Source organism: Xenopus laevis, chromosome 5L (genome assembly GCF_017654675.1).
Source record: "Xenopus laevis strain J_2021 chromosome 5L, Xenopus_laevis_v10.1, whole genome shotgun sequence".
In the NCBI taxonomy this organism is placed as follows: Eukaryota; Metazoa; Chordata; class Amphibia; order Anura; family Pipidae; genus Xenopus; species Xenopus laevis.
In genome coordinates this window covers 122,690,936-122,718,854 of record NC_054379.1, presented here as the reverse complement: position 1 = coordinate 122,718,854, position 27,919 = coordinate 122,690,936, and the positions used below count along the sequence as shown (strand labels likewise).

Here is a 27,919-nt window from a genome sequence, read left to right as displayed (position 1 = left end):
GGGCAATCAAACAAAACAAAGCATACAGTATACATAAAATTTGCTTCTTATCATTGATATAAAGAAAAAAATAATATTTAAACTTAGTTCTTACTGATTATTCTGCCTGTTATATGTACAACACATACAGATTGTCTCTATTGTAAGCTCTACGGCAGGGGTCCCTAACCTTTTTTACCAGCGAGCCACATTCAAATGTAAGAAGAGAGAGCAAAACAAGCATAAAAAAGTCCCTTGGGGTGCCAAATAAGGGCTGTGATTGGCCGTTCGGTAACCCCTATGTGGACTGGCAGCCTACAAGAGGCTCTACTTAACACTATACTTAATTTTTATGCAATTAAAACTTTCTTCCAAGCCTGGAATTCAAAAATAAGCACCTGCTTTGAGGAAACAGAGAGCAACATCCAAGGGGTTGGAGAGCAACACGTTGCTCACGAGCTACTGGTTGGGGATCACTGCTCTACGGGGCAGGGACCTCCGTCCCATTGTCTCTTTGACACTAAGCTCTTCATTATAACTGTACTTTGTATTTATTTGTATTTATTATTGTACTTATTTGTACAATTGTAATGGCCACCTGTTTGTTCTATTCATTTATTGTTCTGCTGTACAGTTCTGCGTACTCACGTAGCGCTGCAGTATATAAATAAAAATATACATAGATATCTGCCTACTGACGGAAGAGCTGGGCTTTTAGTCTCCTATTTTAGCCCTGCAAATATTCTCAGGTTCAGAGGTAGTATTTCTTATTGGTTGAAATATAAAACAAAGCCAGCACCATCGTGTCTATTTCAGAGTTTTGATAAAACTTTTACTATATTAAGGGACAGATTTAAGATTCGAGTTCTGTTCTCCACAAAAATTTGAGTTTTCTAGTTTATTTTTTTGTTCAAAATTCAGCCATTTAAAGCTGAAAAAGGAGAAAAGGCACAGGATACACAGAAGATAGCACAAAAACTGTGCAGTATACAATGGGATTCTTCAGAATGTATATGTTATCTACTGTGTAGCCTGTGTTTGAATGGCTGCCCCCATGGCTACAGAACAACTATATAAAAACTATAGTTGTGTTTCTGAAACAAACACACCAATTTTACCAGTGGAGGCCAACACTACATTATATTGTCATTCCAGTTATTTTTCAATTACCGTAGAAACCATTTGAGTTGTGAGTTCATTCTAAAATTCAACCTTTGATAAATAACCCCCTTAATGTACACAAAAAATTATTGTGACTTAAATATGAGTGTGGTACTTCTCTGATGAGAGAGGATAATGTACCGGTATATAATGTATAAAAACTGTGGGTCAGAAGTTGCATTCCCAATTACAATGTAACTTTATACAGATGTCTTAATACAATGGCACTGTAGAAAGTAATCACGTGCACACCCGGGCCCTTCGGATTAGATTCTGCCTGATGCACAGACCTTAAGGAAGATGGCACTACCCAATAATTAGTAGAAAAGAATTAGGAACGGCACACAGAGCTCTTTGTTTTTACCCACTCGGTTTTTTCCACACATGGCAAAATGCCCAAATTGCCAGCTCCCATTGACAGAGCCAGAGCAAGTGTTATTGGCACCCAAGGCACTACTGCGTGATTGCCCACCCAAATAAACTGCCTCCTGCTCATTTGCTAGCCACCCCTTACTGCTCGTCTGCCTCTCAACCTCAAACTATTGCCATTCTTCTTCACCTCTACCTGTCATTGCTCTACTGAAAACAGTACATGAATCTTAGGGGCACATTTATCAAGGGTAGAATTTCAAATTCATGTGAGTTTTTTAAAACTCCAATAAACTCGAAATTTGAGCAATCGAAATGTATTAATGAAATTGAATGAGTGCTAATTAAAAACATGCTCTAGAGTGTTTTCAGGCTACTCTGTGCTGCCAAGTGGTGGCAAGTGAGATTTGGCACGAACTGAGGCTGGCAAAATGCTTGAATTGCACCGTGTGTGCTAATGGTCTAAGTTTAAAGAATAACAACAACCATTTAATTTAATTTCAAGGTGTAAATATTTATGGACCACCTTATGGGGTTTACTTATGATCATAACTTTATAAATAAAAACCCATGTTTTTGTAAATACATTAGATACTAAATGACTTGTGAAACAGGGGACCAGGGAATGTGCATTGATCAACCCCCTCTCTTTGTGCATTTATCACATTACAGGACCCAAATGTCATTGTCCATTTAAACATGAACAGTATTCAGAGAATAAATATTTCCTTTTCAATCTGGACTTCCTATGTATTCAGCATCAAACTGACAAAATTCTGCAAGGGTTGATGTAATTGCTGAGGGAGCATACACTGAGACTACAGTATGAAGTCATTTTATATTTCATGATAAATGGGAAACAATCATAGTCGGGGGTTGCAGAAGTACCATGACCTTCTAGGCAATAAAAATGGCAAGTTAATAACATATCATGTTGTTAGCCGTGTATGTGTATTGCTTTTTGAAATCCCTAAAAATATGATGTATATATAAAAGGTTATACCTTGTGCTGCATAATTAGAAAGAATCAGCACCTATACCTCGCTCATTTTGACATCTGTCTGAAGCCATACACATCATAAGAGAGTTATAGTAGCTCTTTTACATTCACCTTGTGCTTCAGTGTCAAGGTTAAGATACCAGCTTGGATCTCTGAAGCTTTAGAAATAATACATTTTAATGCTTCAGCCTCCGAAACAAAACATTGTATTTTGTGTCTGTATGGGGGTGAGGGGGAACTGAGCATAGTTCTTTTATTTCATTAAGCTATTAAGGCTTCAGTACTGTAATTAAAGATCAATTTAAGGAATATAATCATGCCAAATTCTCCTTTTCTAAAATACTGTTATATTTCATTTCTAATGAGTGCTGGAAAGGTTTTTGTTACTACAGATCTACAGTTTTCAAAAAATACCATATTTTAAGTGCTGTTGAGTTGTTTCCTTTACTTAGCTTTCTTTTTTCTGTTCCTTTAATTAGTTCTGTAAAGGACTCACAATCTATCACTGATATGGACATTAAATAGAATATGTGACAACTCTTGTCTGAATACTCTTATAATTTTTTTACAGCTCCACTAAGGTACTTGGCTCCAAAGACTCTCCTGCGCTTCTGCATGATTATTAATGCGTCCATCTGTAGCTACCGCCACCCTGAACTCAATGGTATCTCCAGGTAGGCCCGGACTGGCAATTGTGGGTTCTGGCCAATGTCAGAGGGGCTGCTACAAGGTTCCATCGAAAGTCACTATTTAGTGGCTGGTGGGGGCTGTTTGGGCCTCTGTGTACCTAAAATGCCAGACCCTGTCTCCAGGGTTACTGCAGTATTAGTGATTTGCAGGTTAAAAAAAATTCGACCTGCACCCAACCAGAACTGTATGTAGGTCCGATGCTGCCCTAGGCAATGGACCTAAATACGCCCCCTACGTCGTGCGCGTGACATCAGCGCGTTGTGCATGTGACTTCACATGCACGGACGTCGCGGAAGTGACATCATGCACCGCGTGACATCACTTCCGGCCCCCCCCAGCTCTTTCACCTGATTTCCAATGGAAATCCATGGAAGAGGCTGGGCAAATCTTTTTTTGTTTTAATTTAAAAAACATTATTTATAAATAATTTATAGGGTTGTCCCCAAAACCTGCCGCCCTAGGTAGAGGCCCTCGGATGCCTTAATATAAACACAGCCCTGCACCCAACCCCCAAGAACCTGCAAACCCGACACTAACTCGAGGCACACTCCTATTTATATAGGTAAGTATATAATAAAGAGAGCGTCCGACAGAAGAGGGGCACTAAGAGGTCGCGACCCGCAAACTTTTGCTCAAAAATTTAAACCAGTTGCAAATTGTCTCAGAATATCACTCTCTACATCATACTAAAAGTTAACTCAAAGGTGAACAACCCCTTTAAATATTATGGCATTTGGAATATGAAATTGTACTTTGCCCCTTATAAGAGAGTGAGAGACAGTAGTTACAAAACTAAGATCTCTACCTGCCCCTTGCTTTCTCTTCTGCTGAGCGAGAAACATAAATCAGGGCTGTAGGAATGAACAAAGTGCACATTTGTCTGGCATTCCTTTCATAGTTTGGCTGCTCTCACAACCTAATTTGACTTAATTTGAGCAAAATGTATCATTCTTCTGCCTCCCATACAAAACACTGAGGGGCTCACTTACTAACATCGGGCATGGTTTCTCACTAGTTAAAAGTGCATATGGCTTAACCGCAAAATAGGATGTGATTATTCTTTAAGGGATGGTTCACCTATAGAATGGCCAATTCCAAGCAACTTTTCAATTGTTTTTCATTACTTATTTTTAATAGTCAGTATCGTAACAAGAGGGGGGCGGGCCCTGGTGCGTGACGCGTAGCCAGGCCCCCGCCCCCTCCGTATGCCTGCATTTCAGTGGTGCATGGGCTGCCCTGAGGGGGTGCGGGCCCAGGCCCGCTTGCACCCCCTGCTCCCCCAGTAGTTCCGCCGCTGTTATTAGTTTTATAATTATTTCTTTGGACTCTTGGCATCTTTCAAATGGGCGCCGCTGACTCCCTTCGAATGCTTTGTAAGGCTACACATGTATTGTTATTGCTAATGTTCATTACTCATCTTTCTATTCAGGCCTCTCTTATTCATTTTCCAGTCTCTTATTCAAATCAATGCATAGTTGCTAGGGGAATTCGGACCAGATTGCTTAAAATGCAAATTGTAAAGCTGCTGAATAAAAAGCTAAATAACTCAAAAACCACAATAAAAAAAGGAAAACCAATTGCAAATTGTCTCAGAATATCACTCTCTACATTATACTAAAAGTTATCTCAAAGGTGAACAACCCCTTTAAACACTTGTCACAACTGAGTCGCCACCTGCCTGGTAGTTTTCCCAGCCTGGCTGATAAAAATGATGTTTAATGCCAATGTTAATAGGAAAGAAAGGCAAAACTAAAGGAATGTTATTTTATTCCAGAAAAGGTGGCAGCCCAATGCACACCACTCATTCCTTTTCTCCTGGTACAGACAGTATATGTGTCCCATGCCTGGAATAAAATGGTACCCTGGGCTGGTGCATCTTTTGAAGACAGGTCCGCCAGGCCGGAGTAACGTGTTAGAGCAGAATCATGAGCTTTTCTTAGCAATGTCATCCCCTCACATGGAACCAGCAGACGCGCCTTGCAGCACTCCCCGCGCCCGCTAGGTGGCGACTCTTACGGCTGAGCTTAAGCAAAGAGCGCTATCCAGCTCTAGCAGTGGAATCCAAGCCCACCAGTTACGTAGCCTCCGGAATTCCTATTCCAAGCCATTTACGCAGTGACGCGGTAGGAGCAGGGAGTTTCCGGAGGATTGAACTGTGTGTACCGGGCGGCGCCGGTATAGAGGATCTCCCGCTGCTTGTATAGCGAGGTGGGGCGGCTGGTTTGCGTCACACAGAGGCTGAGGGATGTGAGTGCGCAGGTTCCCTATAGCAGCAGGTATGTATGGAAGGAGGGGATACAATCTAGTGAGAAAGTCTCCTGTCTGTAAGGGGGTCGCTGAATGTTACTTGATGACTGCACACCGGCTCTTGTGACCCTGAGCATTACGGAAGAATGGGATGTGATTCAACCAGGGACTCGGGAGGTAGTTGTTCAGCTGAGCATCTCTCTCTCTGCTTGCGTTGTCTCTCTGCTTGCGTTGAAACTAGCGTATCCAGTAACATATGAGGCGGGGGTTTGGGAGGGCTACGTAACGTGGACAGGCAGGAGAAGTCAGTGCTCAGTCAGTACAGGAGGGGGTTCCAGCAGTTCAGGAGAAGGGATTTGCAGCTGTCGGATAAAAGCACACCGCGTGCCTTCCGCACTGACACGACAGGTTGGGAACACGCGCAACAATGAGGAGAGTTTTAGTTGCACAAGCTACAGGGTAAGGGAGGGTAACGGGGCAGAAGTCAGAGTCCAGAACAGGTGGTTTTGAACCGGTCAGTGCCCTATCTTGGTACATACACTGTGTGCTCTGCAGCAATCAACAGTGAGCAGCTCAGTGTATAAACCTACATAGGATTACTGTCTGCACTATTAATAGTTTTGCCTGCTGCACTAGTCTGGCTTATGAGGAGAAGCGCCTTGTATCTGGCACAGTATTACACTATGCAGGAGTTCATAGGCATACCTATATAGATATAGAGATAGAGATAGAGATAGATATAGATATATAGATATATAGATATATAGATATATATAATACACAAAAGCCATGAATATCTTGTAAATTATATCCTTATAAACGGTGAGTAGTGATGTCATCAGTTATAAATGGTGAGTAGTGATGTCATTTCTGTCACATGACTCACTAAAATTTGTGTATTATAATTAATAAAGTACCCCCAGTTGTAAAATATGAGGATATTATAAGTTACCTCAGAGTTCCATGACCTGTATAAAAACACTCGGCCTTCGGCCTCGTGTTTTTATATGGTCATGAAACTCCTCGGTAACTTATAATATCCTTATATTTTACAAGAGGGGGTACTTTATTCACTATATAATACACACCTCTACTATCATATACACACTTCTTCTGTCATATAAACACCTCTACTGTCAAATACACACAGTTCTACTGTCATACACACACCTCCACTGTCATACACACACCTCCACTGTCATACACACACCTCCACTGTCATACACACACCTCCACTGTCATACACACACCTCCACTGTCATACACACACTTCCACTGTCATACACACACCTCCGCTGTCGTCATACACACACCTCCGCTGTCGTCATACACACACCTCCGCTGTCATACACACACCTCCGCTGTCATACACACACCTCCGCTGTCATATACACACCTACTGCCATATACACCCCTCTATTGTAATACACATACCTCTATTGTCCTATACACGCACCTCCACAGTCATATACGCACCTCTACTGTAATATACAACTCTCCACTAATCTTTTGTGTGTGACCGTTTATCTATGCCTCTACTGTAGTATATAGTGTCTGTTGCTTTATAAATACCTGTAACTTATACAGTGTGTGATCCATTATATACATCTCTACTATAATATATACTGTGAATTTGACCCTTTATTAACACCTGTACAGATATATATTGGGAGTGAAAACATATTGTAGGTATGTATTGAGCAGATTTTTTTCTTTGTAAAAAAAAATTTCACTTCTTAGTCAGCGCTTAGTTGATTTTTGGGTTACATGTGCATGCCTGTAGGTGTGGGTGAACTACAACTCTCAGATTCCGGCGGATGTGTTCCCTGGATGCTGGGAGTTGTGTAGTTAGGGGCCCTGGCTGGACTACCCTGATCTTGAAGCTTCTTAGTATTCTGAAAGCTTTTATATTGCCTGAGCTATATTACAGAGCTGCAGGTACCAACATCCTTATAGATCCTATAAGAATAAGTGCAGGCTCCAGGTGTTTATGTCTCCAACAGTGTTTCCACAAAGTTAAATTCATGCTAGATTGTATGGAAAGTTCAATCCTTCCACACAGTATGTCCATTCATAACCTGTTTGGTAAAGAGTATAAACAGTGGGTGGGGGAGCAAAACAAACAGTTTCCTCTAAATTCCATGCATTCCCGTGAGATAAGCTTGCACCATAACCATAGAGCACTCACTTGCATTGAGTCTACCTGCTTATCTGCAAAGAGAGGAAGGAGCTAAAAAGGATCCAGCATGTAATTATTATTGATAATGTTTTCTAAGGCTTGGAATGCTACTGTAAACAATTATTTGGCACTTAATTGAATTTCAGCTTAACAAGATAAATGCGAGGTCTGTTTAAATGAATTTGCCTCTGATAATTGACTGCACTAGGTATGCAGAGGTGCTGCTCTGATAATTGGCTGCACTAGGTATGTAGAAGTGCTGCTCTGATAATTGGCTGCACTAGGTATGTAGAAGTGCTGCTCTGATAATTGGCTGTACTAGGTACGTAGAGGTGCTTCATGTGCAATGTGCCATAATGTTTTGGCTCCAGCTGATGTGCAGCCTAGGGAGTGGGAGGACAGGAATGTCTGTCTTCTGTAGCCTCAGGGAATGGTTTGTCTTGCTGGCAGTTTCCAGTTGCTTCATGTCTTTTTTTAACTTCCCTGCAGAGCAGGCATAAATGAGGTGCTTGGATTTATTTCAGAAATTAATTAATTTAATTTTCTCTCAATCCCGCCCCTCTTTTTGTTTCCCTGTTTCTCCATGCATACTTATCTGCTTCACCCTGACTCAGGATTACAGAGAGGATGGCATGGATTTAGGAAGTGATGCCTGTAGTCGCTCAAGTTCTGAGTCCAGCTCCAACAAAGTGACCCCTTGCTCAGACTGTAAGTCCTCACCCAGTTTGGAACTGGCTGCTCTAGAGGATTATGAAGAGGAGGACTTTCTTGTGGACAAAGTCAGCGATGAGTGGGAAGATGAAGATGAAGAAGAAGAGATTGGTGCTGTGGATGGGTTTCCTAAGGACAACTGCTTTGCAAGGATAGGAACTGGAAGGAGTTTGGCAGAAGAGTTTGATGATGTTAAAGGTGGGACTGTGTCTGCTTCCAATGGGAACCCTTCACTTAGGCACAAACTAAATGGAAATTTAGTTGTTGGGAGACCTCCAAGTAAAGGAAAGCACAGCCCCCCTAAACCACAACATAACAACTGCAGAGGAATTTATGTGAATTCTTTTGGGGGTTCAGGCACCCTCATGAGGGAGGAACCACAACTCCCCACAATGGACTGGGAGGCACTGGAAAAGCATCTGGCTGGCTTACAGTTCCAGGAGCAGGAAGCAAGGAACCAGAGGCAAACAAGGTCGAACTACACATCAGTAAGTTCCTTTTCTTTAATTATACAATTAAAATATATTTGGATGAATATAATTTAACACATAAAATACTTTTTATGTGTTATTATTTTATTAACTTTTCATTTCTGTAAGTTGAACAGGTTTCCGACTTTAAACTGGACCGACAAACGTCCATTGTAGCATAGTGAACAGAGTCTTTTACAGGCAATATTCTGTACTGCAGAAGTTATTTTTTTCCCAGTTGAAATGTTATGGTGATGAGGATGAGTTAATTTTCACAAAAAGTAATCCATTAGATCAGATCCATTGGACTCCACCCTACATCTTGTCCTTACATGGAGCTTAGTCATGGACTAAGCTGGAAAAGGATAGGACAGAGTGATGAAACTGACTCATCGTAATGGCTTGTGAATAAAGATTAAAAATAAAGGGGTTTTGCCATTGATTAAAAAAAGGTCCAGTTATTGTACTTCATTGATCAGTACATTTTTGTCTGCAGGGATGACATGACTCTTAGAACCCATTATGAACTGCTCCTGCTCAAGAAGAATAGTTTTTTGAAGAAGGTGGGACTTAAATGTTGGCTTGATGTTAGTGGCATGGACACTAATATACTGTGCCATGGTACTGTATATCTTGAACCTAAAGATTGCCATAGACAGAAGTCCCACTCCCTGGCATCACATTCAACAGTAGAGAAGGTTTTTTTCAGTGTCCTGCATTGTTTTATTATTAAGCAAACTGTTCAGCAATTGCTTTTATAAATGTGTGGTTTGTACTGTAATGTGATTTTTATTTTCATATCATTGCAAACTGTGAAAGGTTCTGGCTCATTAACAATTTTGCAAAGTTTAGTACTGAGATTAACGTAGACGCACAAAATACCCATCTCAGTACTTCTAGTAGAACTGAGAGTTCAGCTATGTGACCTCTTATCCAGAATGCTCAGGACCTGAGGTTTTCCAGATAACGGATCTTTCCGTAATTTGGATCTTCATACCTAAAGTCTAGTAGAAAATCATTTAAACATTAAATAAAACCAGTAGGCTGGTTTTGCTTCCAATAAGGATTAATGATATCTTGGTCTGGTCAAATGCAAGGTACTGTTTTATTACTACAGAGAAAAAGGAAATCATTTTTAAAAAGTTTCCATTATTTGGATAAAATGGAGTCTGTGGGAGACAGCTTTTCTGTAATTTGGTTACCATACCTGTACTACTCTAACCTTTATAAAAATGCAAAAAAATAGTATCTGATAAGATCAATCATCTTTCATATCAAAATTGTTAAAAAAGATACATGCAACTTAGAGGTACCAGGTATTCTTTATATTTATGTCCTGTAAATATAGTAACGTAGTAAGTTAAGTTGAAAAAAAGACACACATCCATCAAGTTCAACCTTAAGTCTGTGTATAAATTGCCTAACTGCTAAATTATATCCTTATAAATGGTGCTTAGTGATATCATCAGTTATAATTGGAGCTTAGTGATGTCATTTCTGTCACATGATTCATTGAAACTTGCATATTATAATAAATTACGTACCCCATTTCAAAATATAAGGATATTAGAAGTCACCTTGGAGTTCTATGACCTGTATAAAAACACTTGGCCTTTGGCCTTGTGTTTTTATGTGGTCATGGAACTCCTCGGTAACTTATAATATCCTAATATTTTACAAGAGGGGGTACTTTATTCACTATATACAATCTTATGAAAAAGTTAAGTTATAAAGTTATAACATGCCTTATGGAAACATTAGTATTACAGCAGTGATATAAAGTTTATTTGATTAACAGAAAATATGCAATATGCATCATAACAAAGACAGGTGCATAAATTTGGGCACCCCAACAGAGATATTACATCAATACTTAGTTGACCCTCATTCTGCAAACGTAACAGCCTCTAGACGGCTCCTATAGCCTTTGATGAGTGTCTGGATACTGGATGGAGGTATTTTTGGCCATTTGTCCATACAAAATCTCTCCAGTTCAGTTCAATTTGATTGCTGCCGAGCATGGACAGCCTGCTTCAAATCATCCCATAGATTTTCCATGATATTCAAGTGGGGGGACTGTGACGGCCATTCCAGAACATTGTACTTCTCCCTGTAGATTTCGAAGTGTGTTTAGGGTCATTTTCTTTTTGGAATATTCAACCCCTGCTTAACTTCAACTTTGTGACCGATACTTGAACATTATCCTGAAGGATTTGTTGATATTGGGTTGAATTCATCTGACCCTAGACTTAAACAAGGGCCTCAGTCCCCGAACTAGTCACACAGCCCCACAGCATGATGGAACCTCCACCAAATTTGACAATAGGTAGCAGGTGTTTTTCCTGGAATGCGGTGTTCTTCTTCCGCCATGCAAAGAGGTTTTTGTTATGACCAAATAACTAAATTTTTGTCTCATCAGACCAAGGTACCTTGTTCCAAAATGACTGTGACTTGTCTAAATGAGCTTTTGCATACAACAAGCAACTCTGTTTGTGGCGTGAGTGCAGAAAGGGCTTCTTTCTCATCACCCTGCCATACAGATGTTCTTTGTGCAAATCGCGCTGAATTGTAGAACGATGTACAGATACACTATCTGCAGCAAGATGTTCTTGCAGGACTTTGGAGGTGATCTTTGGGTTGTTTGTAGCCATTCTCATAATCTTCCGCATATGCTGCTCCTGTATTTTTCTTGGCCTGCCAGACCTGTGTTTTACAGCAACTGTGCCTGTGGCCTTCCATTTCCTGATTACATTCCCTACAGTTGAAACTGGCAGTTTAAACCTCTGAGCTTTTTGTAGCCTTCCCCTACCTAAACCATGATACTGAACACTCTTTGTTTTCAGATCTTTTGAGGATCCCATGCTGTTACTCTTCAGAAGAGAGTCAAACAGAAGCACACCTTGCAATTGGCCACCTTAAATAACTTTTTCGCATGATTGGACACACTTGCCAAAGTTCAAGGCTTAAAGGAATTGTTCAGTGCAAGAATAAAAACTGGGTAAATAGATAGGCTGTGCAAAATAAAACATGTTTCTAATATACAGTACTTAGTTAGCCAAATATGTAATGTATAAAGACTGGAGTGACTGGATGTCTAACTATATTAGAATCATTTTTTATTTTGCACAGCCTATCTATTTACACAGTTTTTAGTTTCACGCTGAACTATTCCTTTAACAAGCTAATCCAACCAATTTGGTTTTGCCAGTAATCAGTATTGAGCAGTTACATGCATTCAAATTGACAAAATTACAAGGGTACCCACATTTTTGCACAACCAGTTTTTCACATTTGATTTAATACTATACAACTGAATACTGCTTCACTAAAAATCTTTGTTCAGAAAACACCCCAGTACGTGTGTGTGCGTGCGCGCGATCCATTATCCAGGAACCTGTGTGTGATCCATTATCCAGGAACCTGTTATCCAAAAAGCTCAGAATTACAGAATCTCTGATAGACTCCATTTTATTCAAAATTTTAAAACACACACACACACACACACACTCTTTTGTGATTACACTTTTTCGACTAATCAGTCAGAATAGTGAAAGCAAATATCTGATTGGTTGTTGTAGGTAACTGGGTATAAAATAATAGGTGAATGCTTGCTCCAGTTCTAATAAGCCATAGCAACATATCGCATTTACTGATGTTTAAAAGCAAAATTACATTTGGCTGCAAGAGTTACCTGACCTGACCTGAACTCACTGAATAGGGCTGAACATTACTTTTCTTGTTAAAAATAAAAATCAATTTTTTCTTTTGTTATTTTTGCACGAAGCAGGACAAAAGCAGAAACCTCTTTCACTTTTCAACATTATGATTTTGTCAAGTCACTGTTGGGAAGGAGAAGCTAGTAAATCTAATCACCAGCCTACAGCCTCATTTTGTTTGTAAATCTCAAACTGAAAATGCAGCATATTTCAGCTATTTTCTGGTCTAGCATCAAGCCTTTTCTTTTCTGAGCTCTCCTTCTCTCTTTGAATGTGAAGACAGTCAAAGAGGTGTGTACTGCGCATGGCTGATTTTCATAGGAGCAGAAAGCATGCATAGTAGACACCTCTTTGACCAGTGTTTCTGCACATGGCCAGCTACTTCCTCAATCATTTGCCTACATTTCACTAGGTTATTGGATGTGCAGAGCAGTATTATAGGACAGGGTCATTTGAGACTCATGTAAATTTATTTGAAGCCACCAACTCCCAGTAATACTAGATTGATAGAGTAGCTAATGATTTATTGGCCATGGGAATGAGCTAGATTGGCAGAAGTGCTATAAGCATATTGCAAGGCAGTTTGCATGTGACCAATCCCATTGAGGCTAAAATCAACCTTGACAGAATAGGAAGTAGATTGCTGACCCTTCTTGCTGTACCATTGAATGTCCTCTTGGACAACTGTAACCATGGTCATAAGGTGGTATTTCTTATAGGCCTCTAAAAGAGTAATAAGGAATTAACAAAACAGGCCACGGTATCATGAAAAAACATTTCTTCACCTGGCTGATTCCATGAGTAGGGGGGAAAGCCCAAGGAGAATATAGATTTTACAGCAAGGCCCCTCACAGGTGAAGTGGAGGTCACACAAAACATACACGCAAACATATTTATCCTCACAGAACCCATACCTGTTGTAACAACTGTATAAAAAAAATTGGTGAGGGGTTCAAGGTAATAGCTTTCAAACGAGTCCAAACATGACTATGTTTGGTACTCTTTTTTATCAGATGTGAATATCTGGGCAGGGGCAGGTCACACAATATTGATGTTTAGTATTTTTGGAATCCATGGGAAAATTAATAACCAATAAAAATAATATCATCTATGTTTCTATAGGGAGCTATGGTCATGATATTCTTGGCCCAGTTCCTACTAACAAGAGGTCATAAAAAATTAATTCTGTGTCCTGCTAGGCCACACCCCTTGCATTCCTGAGGGGGGATAGTGTACAGTTACCTGATACCGTGAAATCACTGATAAATAATCAGCTCTTCTGACTAAGAATTGGATTACTTAGGAGGACCCATTTCAGATCGGAATTGTTCTGACACTTTTCGTGCCATGTCGATTGGTCGTTTAGTCGATCGGACAGGTTAGAAGATTTCTGACGGCAAACAATAATATCTCTGCATGTATTGCCTAGCTGACAATATCAATGGGTGACTGTCACTATTATTTGTCGAAAAGGAACCAATAGCACACAGGACTGGTGAAATCTTCCAATTATTTTATTGTGCAAGCGGAGTGCAATGCATTGCACTCCGCTTGCACAATAAAATAATTGGAAGATTTCACCAGTCCTGTGTGCTATTGGTTCCTTTTCTACTAAGAAGTTTGTGAGGTTGCCGAGCCTCTACCTTTGTGCACCAGGCATCTCTGTTTGAATCGAAGGGTGTGCGTAGTCCTACATTGTTGTATCCAGTCAACTATTATTTGTCGGACATACATGTTGTATGATTACCGTCGTGGCCAGAACATCATCTGATTTGTTCTTTTACTACATTTTTTAATCTGAATGTTTAGAGGCAGGTCAGAAAAATGCATGCGATTGTTCATATCATATAAAGCTACAATCTGCTCGTCTATGGCCAGCTAAGGGGCATGTTTACTAACATTGGAGATAAATATCTAGAGAGATTTCTGGAGATGTTGCCCATAGCAACCAATCAGATCTTTGCTTTTGTTTTCTAACTTGGCTGTGGCTGTGTAAATCTAATTGATGATCGGTTGCCATGGGCAACATCTCCAGAAATCTCTCCAGATATTTATCTCCAATGTTAGTAAACATGCAGGACATTGTGTTGCTAGGGCAAATTATGTGTCAACTAAAGGATCTTGACATAAATTATTTTTCTAATGGAGTTAATTGTGTTGGCAGCCACCTCTCACAGTTGACTACTTTACAGTGGGCAGGGTCCAAGTGAAGCTACCATTTTGCATGATTGAGTTTGTGCTGGCCAAGTCTCTGACCAGTTGTTTTGTGAAAAAGGTGCATTACATAAAGCAGGTCTGGGATAAATTACAAAACCTTTGTTATAATTTCATAAACATCAGTGAAGTTCCCAAATGAGTAGATCTTTGCCTGATCTGACCACCCATAGGCTAGGCCAAATTGCGGTGATTTAATTTTATAGCACCCAGGCCAATGATTGAATCATAACAGGTTCTTATGTGGCATCCTCCGACGAGAACCGCATCTATGGGCAGATGCAATTCTCATTGGATTGGAATTTCTAATCTGCCTTATAAATATAGATGATGTTTGACAAGATATCTGTCGAGCAGCCCTCATCTAGGTGACTAAAGCTGCCAATTCAGTCTTGAGGGCTAAGTCAGCAGTTAATGTTGGCCCATGTATGACCAGCTCTTTTTTCAAAATTTTAGAATCCCTTTGGTGAACATTGGATAGCTTACTGATGTCCCTTTGATGAAGGCATCCTCTTTTCCTGCATGTGTTCTGCAGCTGAGGATGAAATCCGGTCATATTTGTGTTTGCTATGGGATTGCTGAAAGTGCTTGCTATTCCAATGTAATTGTTAATGCAGTGGACAGTATACCCTGACCATCATGTAAATCAATGTTGTCCAACATATTACATTTAGTAGGCCAATAATAGGTCAAACAGCATGTTACAGGACCAAATTAAATTAAAATGACAATGTCATATAGTGAAGTCCGTGGAGCTTCTAAGCAGATAATAATAAAAATCCTCTATAGGGCCGCCTCCAGTTGCACAGCCCTACTTTAAATCATTGTCACTGTTATCTCCACGGACTTCATATAGTGAAGTCCGTGGAGCTTCTCAGCAGACAATAATAAAAATCCTCTATAGGGCCGCCTCCAGTTGCACAGCCCTACTTTAAATCATTGTCACTGTTATCCCGATGGATACCTCTTCTCACACTTACTTGTTTGTCTAGCAGGTGAGCTAGACTGCTTTTATTATTTATGGAGTACCTCTGTTGGGAAACCCTCACATATGCCGGCAAATTTACTGCTCCTTTTCCTTTAAACCAGGGATCCCCAACCTTTTTAACCCGTGAGCAACATTCAGAAGTAAAAGGAGTTGGGGAGCAACACATGCATGAAAAATGTTCTTGGGGTGCCAAATAAGGGCTGTGATTGGCCATTTGATAGGCCCTATGTGGATTGTCAACCTACATTGAGGTTCTATTTGGCAGTACACCTGGGTTTTATACAACCAAAACTTGCCTTCAAGCCTGGAATTCAAAAATAAGCTCCTGCTTTGAGGCCACTGGGAGCAACATCCAAGGGGTTGGAGAGCAACATGTTGCTCACGAGCTACTGGTTGGGGATCACTGCTTTAAACCCATAAAACTAAGTAGAAAGCTACCCATTCATTTGTATCCTTCTGTTTAAGATTAGCAAAGGGAAGATACAATTTTAGATCTTCAGGGAAGGAACTACACTGTAATTTCCTTGATACCGCTGTAAATACAATGTCTGGCTTGTCATTATGAGAGCATGTTGAAGAGAACTTGTAGTTATGGATTCTGTGTATATGATTTAAAAGCTAGTTAAAAGCTAGTAAAAAAAGATTTTTTTTGAGGCTTTCATAATACGTATCTAGAAAGAATTCCGAGAAAGACATGCTAAAAAAAAGAAAAGGGAAAGCTGCTTCTACATAGCCAAAGCTAAACAAACATAGATTTTCAAGAATAGACGAGCACTCCGTTTCCATCAAATCCCTTTCGTATCAGCAGATATGTAGACGTATCTGCTCATACGAAACGCATCAGGGATTTGATGTTTTTAACAAAGTTGTAATAAAAGTTACCTTTTAACCTATATGGATGGAAACGGAGTGCTTGTCTATTCTTGAAAATTGATCTTGACTCACCTACAGCTACGGGTTTGGGGTGATGCACCCGAGCCACCCGTTGGATCTGGTGAGTTCCTTTGGACGATTTACCCTTAATACTTTTTAAGGCACTGTGAACTTAGGAGCAGGACCCGGGGTATATGCACCCGGGTCACCATCACTCACGGGTGAGCTGTTCACATGCAAACAGAATTATTGGCCGCCAGTATATGTGTTAATGGGCACTTGGTATCAATAGTCTTTATGCACACTGAATCCAATTTAAGCGGTATTTGCAAAGATAATATTTATAGTGTTTGGTACTAAAATTAGTAGATATTTTGTATATACTGATTATACATAGATGTCTCTCTTTTGGCCAGGTCAATAAATGAGCAGGCCTTCACCCTCTTTGACAGACAACGTTACAGAAAAACTGCAATAGAAGCTATAATTTTGCACTGCTTTTTTACACTGTTTTATAAATATGTGTGATTTTCATGATTTCATATGGTTCTGTTTTTATATAGATACATGTATGGGACCTGTTCTCCAGAATGCTTGGGACCTGAGGTTTTCTGGATAATGGCTCTTTAATCTGGTTCTTCAGTCCACTAGAAAATCATTTAAACATTAAATAAACCCATTAGGCTGATTTTGCCTCCAATAAGGATTAATTATATTGTGGTTTGGACCAAGTACAAGATACTGCTTGATTATTACAGAGAAAAAGCAGGGGTGCTTCACCAATGAGGCGAGTTGAGGCTGTCGCCTCAGGCGGCAGCACCCTACTAGGTACCAGGGGCAGCAAAAATGCTGATCCTGGTACTTTAAGAGTGAATTTCCGGGGGAGGGGGGCAGCAACAACTGCTGCTGCCTCAGGCGGCGGAGGGGCCAGGATAAATAATTTTTAAAAATTATTTGTATAAAATGGAATCTATGGGAGACGACCTTTCCTTAATTTGGAGCTTTCTGGATAATGGGTTTCCGGATAACGGATCCCATACCTGTACATATCCATGCCCTATTGTCTGTTTGCTGCTATTCACTGCTATAGTAGCATGCTGTATAGGTCCTATACCAGAGGAAGATTGCAAATGTGAAACATTTTATAATGTCCTTTTCCATGCAGTTTAAATAACTGTATCTACTTTATAAACTAGCACAATTGTCAGTATCAAAAAAGTAAATTGTCATGGTACATTAATAAATGTATATTATTTGCTGTTCTAATGGGATTTATTATACCTGTCATCCCATCTGTTGTGTACTTTGGCCAGGGTGGAGATTGGCCAAAGTTTACACGGAATGGGAAAAGTAATCTCATGTCTCAGAGCAATAATGAATGCACATTTTAATGACTTTGCTTACTGAAAGTAATGAGTCCAAGGATTACACCTGAAGTGGAAGTCAGATTTATGGGATTTTGTATATGGCAGTAAAGACATTACCTGTAGAAATGACCAACGCCAATTCACGATCGGTGAGTTTTTAAAATCTGCTGATTATCTCTCCAGAACAAGAAATGTGCCTTTGTATACAATCAATTTGGTTTGCTGTTTTTGTTGTTTAATTTTATGATGGAGGCTAAGAGTCAGCCAGTAAATATAAGATGATGCTAGCATTCCATAGTGTGAAAGTATGTTATTGTCCGTGTGGCTTGTGTTCAGTAAAAAGCCCTGTTCATTGAGCGCTCTTTAAAAAAGGGGTGTAAATTAAAGTGTATATTAGCCATGTGTTAATTATGCTACTGTAGTTAGGCAAATATCTGTAGTTACTGGGAACTGTTTAAGCTTTTGGGGTCATTTGTGCCTTTGCTATAATATGATGCTTACATGCAGGGGACTGTATTACATTCTGTCTAAAGCTGGTCATAGACGTAAAGATACTATTGTACGAAGCAAAGGTTTGTACGATTTTCGGACCGTGTGTGGAGTGTGCGGACAGGTTAAAAGATTTATGTCGGCTACTGATAAGATTTTTGATTGTATTGCCTGACGATATCAATGGGAGACTGTCACTAACATTTGTCGGACAAAACTTTTGTACGATTGCTGTCTGTCACTAAATGGCTCTAGCATTGTGTGATTTGTTCACTTTACTACTCTATATTAGTCTGAATGTTTAGTTGCAGATCGGAAGATTGGCACGGACGATTGTTGGTCCGACATAGGCTAATAATCTGCATGCTTATGGGCAGCTTAAGGCTCTGCAGTGGTAGGTGATCACAGACCATAACCATTTCAGTGCCAGGTCAGATTCCAGTGCTCATATTCTGCTGGCCTATCAGTGTTGTGACGACTCAGACAGGATATGATGCAGCAAAACATGCCATCCACCAATTCCACTGTGTAGCGCTCCTTGTTGCACCTTTTGGGAGTCTGTATGATGTGTTGGTTCATTCCCCTTTATGTTTTGCTTATTTTGCAGATATCTACAGGTACAGACCTGTTATCCAGAATGCTCTGGACCTGGGATTTTCTGGATAACAGATCTTTCTGTAATATCTCCTTACCTTAACTCTACTAGAAAATCATGTAAGTATTAAATAAACCCAATAGGCTGGTTTTGCTTCCAATAAGGATTAATTAGATCCTAGTTTGGATCAAGTACAAGCTACTGGTTTATTATTACAGAGAAAAAGGAAATCATTTTTATGATTGGCCTTTCCGTAATTCAGAGCTTTCTGGATAACGGCTTTCCGGACAATGGATCCCATACCTGTATTTAAAATTGTACTCTTCTTTCATATGGGATCTTACAGCTTGCTTGCTAATTACTATAAGATTTGTGGTGAATTTATATTCTGCAGAATGCAGTGAATCTCAGTGAGGGTGTAGAACAGTGATGATCAGTGTCCACTTATCCCAAATGCCACGTTTGTAGGTGAATTTTATAAAACTCGTGCTATCACACTAATGAATCTTTGGAGCTTTAGGCATGAAACAAACACAAAATTACACTTTTGGCCCTCGGCCACCAGTTGCAACTCATGATCTTTACATTAAGTCCATTTTTTTTTTCATTTCCAAAGAGTTGATATTCCTAAAAAAGACAAACCTCTGCTTTTATACCCATTATGGCATGTTGCAACGTGTGCACTTTTATGGTATTGTGCTCTGCCACTTAATAACAGGAAGAAAGCAGTACAGGAAATGTTATGCTTGCTAAAAAAAACAATGAACAAAGTGGGTTGGAGTGCCTGGAATAATAGTGGGGACGCACAAAGGATAAAATAAGAATTTAAAACCTAACTCTGTGGCATGGAAAGGTTTCAGTGTAATCTTTTAATCATGGATGGAATGCACTTTGGTTCACAGAAACTGCTATGAATGCAGGATGCACCTGGCTCTGATGTAATGGCATGAAGGAATAGAAATGATTTCAGAATATCCTGATATAGGTATAACTGGGTAAAATTAAAGGAACACTAACAACAAATAAAGTGTTTGAAAGACATGACAATATGATGTACTGTTGCCCTGCACTTGTAAACCTGGTGTGTTTGTTTTAGAAACATAACTATAGTTTATATAAACAAGCTGCTGTTTCGCCATGGGGGCAGCCATTCAAACACAGGGCACTCAGTCGATAACAGATACGTTCTGAAGAATTCCTTTGTATACTACAGAGCGTATCTGTTATCTGCTGTCTATCCTGTGCATTTTCTCATTTTTCAGCTTTGAATGGCTGCCCTATGGTTACACAGCAGCGTTTATCAGTGCAAGGCAGCAGTACATTATATTTTAATTACTTAGCTTTTTTTGGTGTTACTGTTCCTTGAAATGTGTTGTTCACCGGCCAATACTTTTTTCAGTTCATGTGTTTTCAGATTGTTCACCAGAAATAAACTCTCCAGTTTGCAATTTTAGCAATCTGGTTTCCAGTGTCCAAATTACAGTGAAATTAAAGTGATTAAAAGAAGTATTAGATGGGGCCATTGACCCCCAAAAGGCAAATAATTCAAGAACTATTAAAAAAAAAAAAGATGGTCAATTGAAAAGTTCCTTAGAATTAGCCATTATATAACATACTTTTATAACATACTAAAAATTAAATTCAAGGTAACCCCCCCCCCAAACGTCAGTATTAGAAAAATGGTCACAAATAGAAAAAAAGCATGGTATAGCTGAGGCAGAATGGCACTACAGATGAATAAATTGGTTTAATCCAGTTTTGCATTTAGTCTTGTTAATGGAATACCCAGGATTCCCTGCTTTATTGCTGTTGCTACCCACTACCACTTTGGCAGAATCTCTGGCATATTGCTGTATTGCACTGCATGATTTAAGTTGTTGCCTGTCCCATAAATTAGAGAGTTTGTGCAGTGAGCCATCACCAGTTAGAGCAATTCCATACTACTGACCCCCTGGGATTGATTTATTACAGTTCTTTGTGTTTGCTTCAAATCAAGCATATGTAATTAGTTTGGAGTGGGTCATTGAATGAAACCTTTAATGCGAGTGACGATGCATGGCCAGCAGGTGGTACTGCAGTTCCAGAGTTGTTACAACTAACTCTGCTCTTTAGTGCTCCCCTGTTACTGTACAGAATTTATATTCACATTATTAATATTAACCATTGTTTCTGAAGTGACCGTATAGTTTACATACTAGCAACAGGGTGATATTAGCAACTGCAGTGCCAGTAAGAGGGAAAATAAATGAGCCTTGGAGTTCCTATTATGTACAGTATCTGTCTTATGGAAAAAGCAAACAGAATAATCTTTATAGTCTTTGTAGTAGTCATACTCTATATGGGTTAATTTCTTCTGGTTTGTTCTAAGTGTATTACAGAATGGAATAAATGCGTGAAGCATATCAATTAAGGGCAAGAACAATTTTCCTACTGCATTTGGTATAAAAAATCTACAAATAATGTATCCATTGTCTCTGGAAAAATCACTGGCATGTGTTATTACGATCGTAGAAGCTTGAGGATGTTTCTTAAGGGGCACTCATTTTTTGCTAGAGAAATGCTGTGCTATAAATCTGTATTAGTAGCAATAGGCCAGCATTGAAAATGAGCCAGATAACTGTTCATTTGCCAACATGTTAACATTGATGTTCATGAGAATTTCTTGTTGACGTTTTCCACCCTATCCCCATCTACATTGCCAGCTGAGTCCTTTTCTTGCTCTTCCTCAGCATGTGGCCAAATGGTACCATATCAACCGAAACCCTGTTTCTTTACTATTCTGCACAAGTAAAATCATTAATAATTAATCAGCGTAAGCTCCCTTAAAGGAACGGTAACACCAAAAGTGTTTTAAAGTAATGAAAGTACTATGTACATTTGCCCTACAACAGTGTGTTTGTTTCAGAAACACTGCTATTGTTCATAGAAACAAACTGCTTGTGTAGCAATGTTGGAAATTGAAAAAAGGCTATATGGCACAGGTTAAAATAGTGGATAACAGATAAAACCATTATGTTCTACAGAGCATATCTGCTGTGTAACCTGAGCCTTTACTCCTTTGAATGGCTGCCTCCATTGCTACACAGCAGCTTATGCATATAAACTATAGTAGTGTTTCTGAAGCAAACATGGCAGTTTACCAGTACAGGGCAACACTGCATTAAAATTTTTACTTTATAACACTTTCATTTTTTGACGTTACTGTTCCTTTAAAGGGGTGGTTCCCCTTAATGTTTACTTCTAATTCTAAGCAACATTTCAGTTGGTCTTCATTATTTATTTTTTTATATTTATTTAGTTTCTTAATTATGTCCCTTTTTCTTCTGACTCTTTCCAGCTCCAGCCTTAAAATGCTCTTTAAAGGAGAAAGCTACGGAGGCATTTTATTGCCAATAGATTAGCTGCAATAGTGCAAGCTAGAATGCTATATTTATTCTGTAGAATGTTTTACCATACCTGAATAAAAAGCTCTAGAAACTCTGTTTGTTTAGGATAGGAGCTGCAGTATTAATGTGGTGTGACATCACTTCCTGCCTGAGTCTCTCCCTGCTCTGGGCTCAGATTACAGTAGAGAAGAGGGGGGAGGAGCAAACTGAGCATGCTCTTGCCCAGGGCAATGAGGTTTAAGCTGAGGGCAGGAAGTCTGATACAGACGTCCATGTGTACACAATAGAAGGAAAGAAATGCAGTGTTTCTTTTGACAGAGGACTCTGATAAGGCTTACTTGGTTTTAACCTTTTCCTTCTACATATGTATGGATGTTGCTACTTTTTATTACTCTATTTAGCCCCTCTTCTATTCCTATTAAAGGCTCTTATTCAAATCAATGCATGGTTGCTGGAGACCAGATGCCCGAAATTACAATTGGTGAGCAGCTGAATAAAAAGATAAATAACTTAAAAACCACAAATCAGAAAAAAATGGAAACCAATTGCAAATTGTCTCAGAATATCACTTTGTATATCATACTAACGTTAAACTCAAAGATGAACAACCCCTTTAAGGTTGGCATACATAGGCACCACTGTGCCATGTAATGCTAGGATGTCTGCTAGGGTGTGGTATTAAATGCCAGCAAAAAGAGAGTAGGATTATGATTTAATCTGGTGGTTTAGAGATACAGGTTTCATAAACTCCTGCTTTTAACATCATATCCAATTGTGATGCTGCACTTAGGGGCACATTTACAAAGCTCGAGTGAAGGATTCGAATTAAAAAAACTTCGAATTTCGAAGTGTTTTTTGGGCTACTTCGACCATCGAATGGGCTACTTCGACCTTCGACTACGAATCGAACGATTCGAACTAAAAATCGTTCAACTATTCGACCATTGGATAATCGAAGTACTGTCTCTTTAAGAAAAACTTCGACCCCCTACTTCGGCAGCTAAAAGCTACCGAAGTCAATGTTAGCCTATGGGGAAGGTCCCCATAGGCTTGCCTGAATTTTTTTGATCGAAGGATATTCCTTCGATCGTTGTATTAAAATCCTTCGAATCGTTCGATTCGAAGGATTTAATCGTTCGATCGAACAAATAATCCTTCGATCGTTCGATCGTAGGATTAGCGCTAAATCGTTCGACTTCGATATTCGAAGTCGAACGATTTTAGTTCCTAGTCGAATATCGAGGGTTAATTAACCCTCGATATTTGACCCTTAGTAAATCTGCCCCTTACTGTTTCTTAAACTTGCATCGTCAAATTTGCTCATAAAGAACATGAAAAATGGTTTCGGATGTCTTTCCTAAAGAGAGCAAAATAAGAACTGGCTTCTTTCTTCTGGCACTCTTATCTGCCAGGTCACAGCTGGATACTGACCTGCAGGTGGTGCTGTTGTTCATTGAAAATTCAGTATGTTTGCAGTTATAATTGTTTACATATATCTAAAGCACCAATATACTACAGTAATGTACAATAAATTTTTGTCTTGGAATCTTCAAGAAAAATAATTATTGTGAATTGCAAAAGTGCTTAAAATGTGTATACAATGAGAAATCTTTTTAAAGCTTTACATTTTTATATAAAAAAAAATGGTATAGTGGCCTTGTGAAACCTGGAGTTTTTTGCTCCTGAAGCTGCTGTGGTTAGGAAGTCTATTATGTGTAACAGAGAACAGACTTGGTTCAGGCTATTTGGGGAAGCGAACCATGCACTCATTTTGCTAAGATAAGCTTGCTCACTGTCATGAAATAAATCCGACACTTACTGCTAGTCCTCTATCTCATTTCATGTTTTTGAGATTAGCAGGTCATTTCAGCAAGTTGAGATGATAAAATGCTTTCCCAAAGTGCTTTCTAGACAAGAAAAATTATAGTAGAATCAGACAAGAAAATGTCTGTCATGCTGCCTTACATTTTAAGGGAGATACCAAGCTTAGGTTTTACAAGTGAGATTTTTGTTCACGTTTATAATTTGCTGCAATCCTTGGAGTTTCCTGTTTGAGCATCCTGTGAAAGAACATTTTTTTCCCCTGAATAATTTATTGTGAATACAGGCATTGTTCTGCTCATCACACATGCTTACTTATTAATAAGTGAAATGTGCATTTGCATTTTAATATGTTCATATTATCTTGGATGAAATGAACCTATCTTCCACATTTGCTACTCTGTAGGAGAGCAACATAGCAGATACAACACCTTAAACACCCTATTGTATTCAGATCCCTGTTAGCTGTAGAATTGTAGTGGTGTTTAACCCATTAACTGGCAACAATGTAGGTTTCACATAGCTGTCAAGAGAGTCAGCGGTATAGATTATACGTTTCTGGGTTACATAGTTGATTTCGGTTAAGAAAAAAAAAGGTCAACCCCTCCAAACAAACCACAGTGAGCATATATATATTAGTACAAAGGACTTGTATTTGTGTGTGTGTGTGTATGTGTATATATACACATACACCCCATTACTCCAGTGCAGTCTGGATAATTGAAGTCCCATAATAACAAACTTACCTATTCGTGAAGCATCTTTCATTTCTAATAATAATTGGGTCTCATTATCCTAACATATACTATGCAGTTTGTAGCATATATATATATATATATATATATATATATATATATATATATATATATATATATATATATATATATATATATACCCCTATATATATTAGGGATGCACCGAATCCACTATTTTGGATTCGGCCGAACCCCCGAATGCTTTGCTAAAGATTCGGCCGAATACCGAACCGAATCCGATAATAACAAACTTACCTATTCGTGAAGCATCTTTCATTTCTAATAATAATTGGGTCTCATTATCCTAACATATACTATGCAGTTTGTAGCATATACCTATATATATATATATATATATATATATATATATATATATATATATATATATATATATATATATATATACCCCTATATATATTAGGGATGCACCGAATCCACTATTTTGGATTCGGCCGAACCCCCGAATCCTTTGCTAAAGATTCGGCCGAATACCGAACCGAATCCGAACCCTAATTTGCATATGCAAATTAGGGGTGGGAAGGGGAAACTTCCTTGTTTTCTGACAAAAAGTCACACGATTTCCCTCCCCGCCCCTAATTTGCATATGCAAATTAGGATACGCTTCGGCTGGGCGGAAGGATCCGGCTGAATCCCGCTGAAAAAGGCCGAATCCCGAACTGAATCCTGGATTCGGTGCATCCCTAATATATAAATATATATATATATATATATATATATATATATATATATATATATATATATATATACACATCCTTGAGAAAGGTCCTAACAAGGACCGATAAATTGGACATTGGTACAACAGAAATAAACAATTGAGAATTTTTACATGGGAGTGCCAGTTTTCTTGAATACAAGAATATATATATTTTAACCATGCACCCAGGCTATACAGGGCGCAACAGTGTTTGCGTTGGAGTGCGGGATACTCACTGGACTGTGACTGTTTTATTTTGATAAATCCCAGTGTGTTTCAGCTTTCTACAGGAATATATATATATATATATATTGTAGAAGCTGGGGGGGATATATTGTAGATGACCGATATATATCCCCATTCTTTAGGTTTTAAAATTACCTCTAAAAGACACCATGGGGTTAACCAGCCAGAGGTGGGCTGGACATCCAAGGGGTGTTTAATGGAGGTGAGCAGCAGGTGAAAGAGGGGGGAGTTTTTTCTCAGGTGTGGAAACTCACTGCTGTGTAAGGGCTCTTACACACGGCCGTTCCGACCTGTGCTCCCCTGCGTTCCGTTTGTTGGCGTTCAGCCGTAGGGGAGCGCAGGAATAGACGCAAGTAATGATTTGAAATGGGGCTGTACTCACTCAGGCGCGTGTAGGCGCCGAACGCAGGTTCAGACGCAACATGCTGCATTTTTCCTGCGTTCGGCGCCTACACGCGCCTGAGTGAGTACAGCCCCATTTCAAATCATTACTTGCGTCTATTCCTGCGCTCCCCTGCGGCTGAACGCCAACAAACGGAACGCAGGGGAGCGCAGGTCGGAACGGCCGTGTGTAAGAGCCCTAAAACAGAAAAGTTTGGCTTTCATGTGAGGCTACTCACTGTGGAGTTGGAGAAAGTTATTTTCTAAAAGACTAGGGAGTTCACTCCCAGCAGACTGGACACTGCAAGTTTTCTTGGCAAGTACACGGCTCTTTTGTTGGGACTTATTTTTGTTGCTGAACTGAAGCTGTTTTGATTTTTATGCCACTGCTTGTCTGTGAGAGATTTATGTGAACTGAAGAAAATAAACTAAATGTTTCCTTTAACGTGGAGTGGCCTGCATGTTTGGTGAAAAAAACCCCGCTGTGATCCCCCAAACATCACAATATCTCTCTCTCTCTCTCTCTCTCTCTCTCTCTCTCTAAGAGTGTAACCATTTACATTCACAACCCAGTCATCCCACCTCAATACTACCACTTAGGTTAGTACTTTTCCTTCTAATATTTACATTACACAATAGAGAGTTAGAACTATAGTTACTGTCATACAGTTTTCTTTGTAACAGTGGCATCTTCTAAACCAGTGATCCCCAAACAGTGGCTAGCGATCAATATGTTGCTCACCAAGCCATCCAAACATGTTGCTCCCATCTCTCATTTTGCATTTCTGACTTGGAGGCACATTTTGGAGACATAAAATCACAAGACCTGCCAAACAGATCCACCTGTAGTCTACCAGTCCACAAAGGGACTACCAAATAACCAAACTGTTATATTATGTGCCCCTCACTCCTTCCACATGTCCATTTACTAATCCTACTGTTCAGTCTACACTAACTTCTCCATAATACTGCAACTCACCCCCACCTCACCTAGTTTAAACACTGCTCCAGCTTCTTAGTCATTCTTTCCCCTAGTACAGTGGACCCCTCCATTAAGGGTAAATCTGTCTCGGCTTATATAGATTGTAGGGTAAAAATAAGCCCAGTGCTCTTGGGACCCAAATCCTTCCTTCCTACACCAAGACTAGTCATGCATTTAGCTTCTTAAGCTCTTGTGTTAATTCTTTTACGTTTAGATCCCTTTTAAAACCAAATTAAATAATATTTTATGCACATGAGACTAATTGATATGGGGACCATACCTCCCGACTGTCCTGTATTGAGCGGCACAGTCCCGATTTTGACAGCTCAACCCGCAGTCCCAGATTGTTACTAAAATGTCCGACTTCTCTCCTGCTCTGAACAGCCAGAAAAAAATGCAAATTTTCTAAGTTAATTGGCATTTGGCAGAGAGAACAGAATAAGTGGCAGGTGCACCTGTTTACTTGATACTTTTGTAACAATTTAAGATAAGCAAAGAAGCAATTGTAACAATTAAAGATAAGCAGGTCTCTTGGGGAAAAAGTTACTTGCAGCTTAAAGGGCAATTCACCTTCATTAGCAAAAC

At 39.4% G+C, this 27,919-nt stretch overlaps 1 protein-coding gene across 3 annotated transcripts in view; it reads left to right on the top strand.

Moving 5' to 3' along the window:
- schip1.L (schwannomin interacting protein 1 L homeolog) overlaps positions 1-27,919 on the top strand; it is a 190,684-nt gene that overhangs the window by 136,119 nt on the left and 26,646 nt on the right. For 2 of the 3 annotated variants that reach the window (XM_041563354.1, XM_018263751.2), the window contains one exon: positions 8,240-8,824. In XM_041563354.1, coding sequence (XP_041419288.1) covers positions 8,240-8,824 — 585 coding nt within the window. Of the gene's footprint in view, positions 1-5,320; positions 5,476-8,239; positions 8,825-27,919 lie in introns of those variants that run through there. The other variant, XM_018263752.2, reaches the window with a different exon arrangement.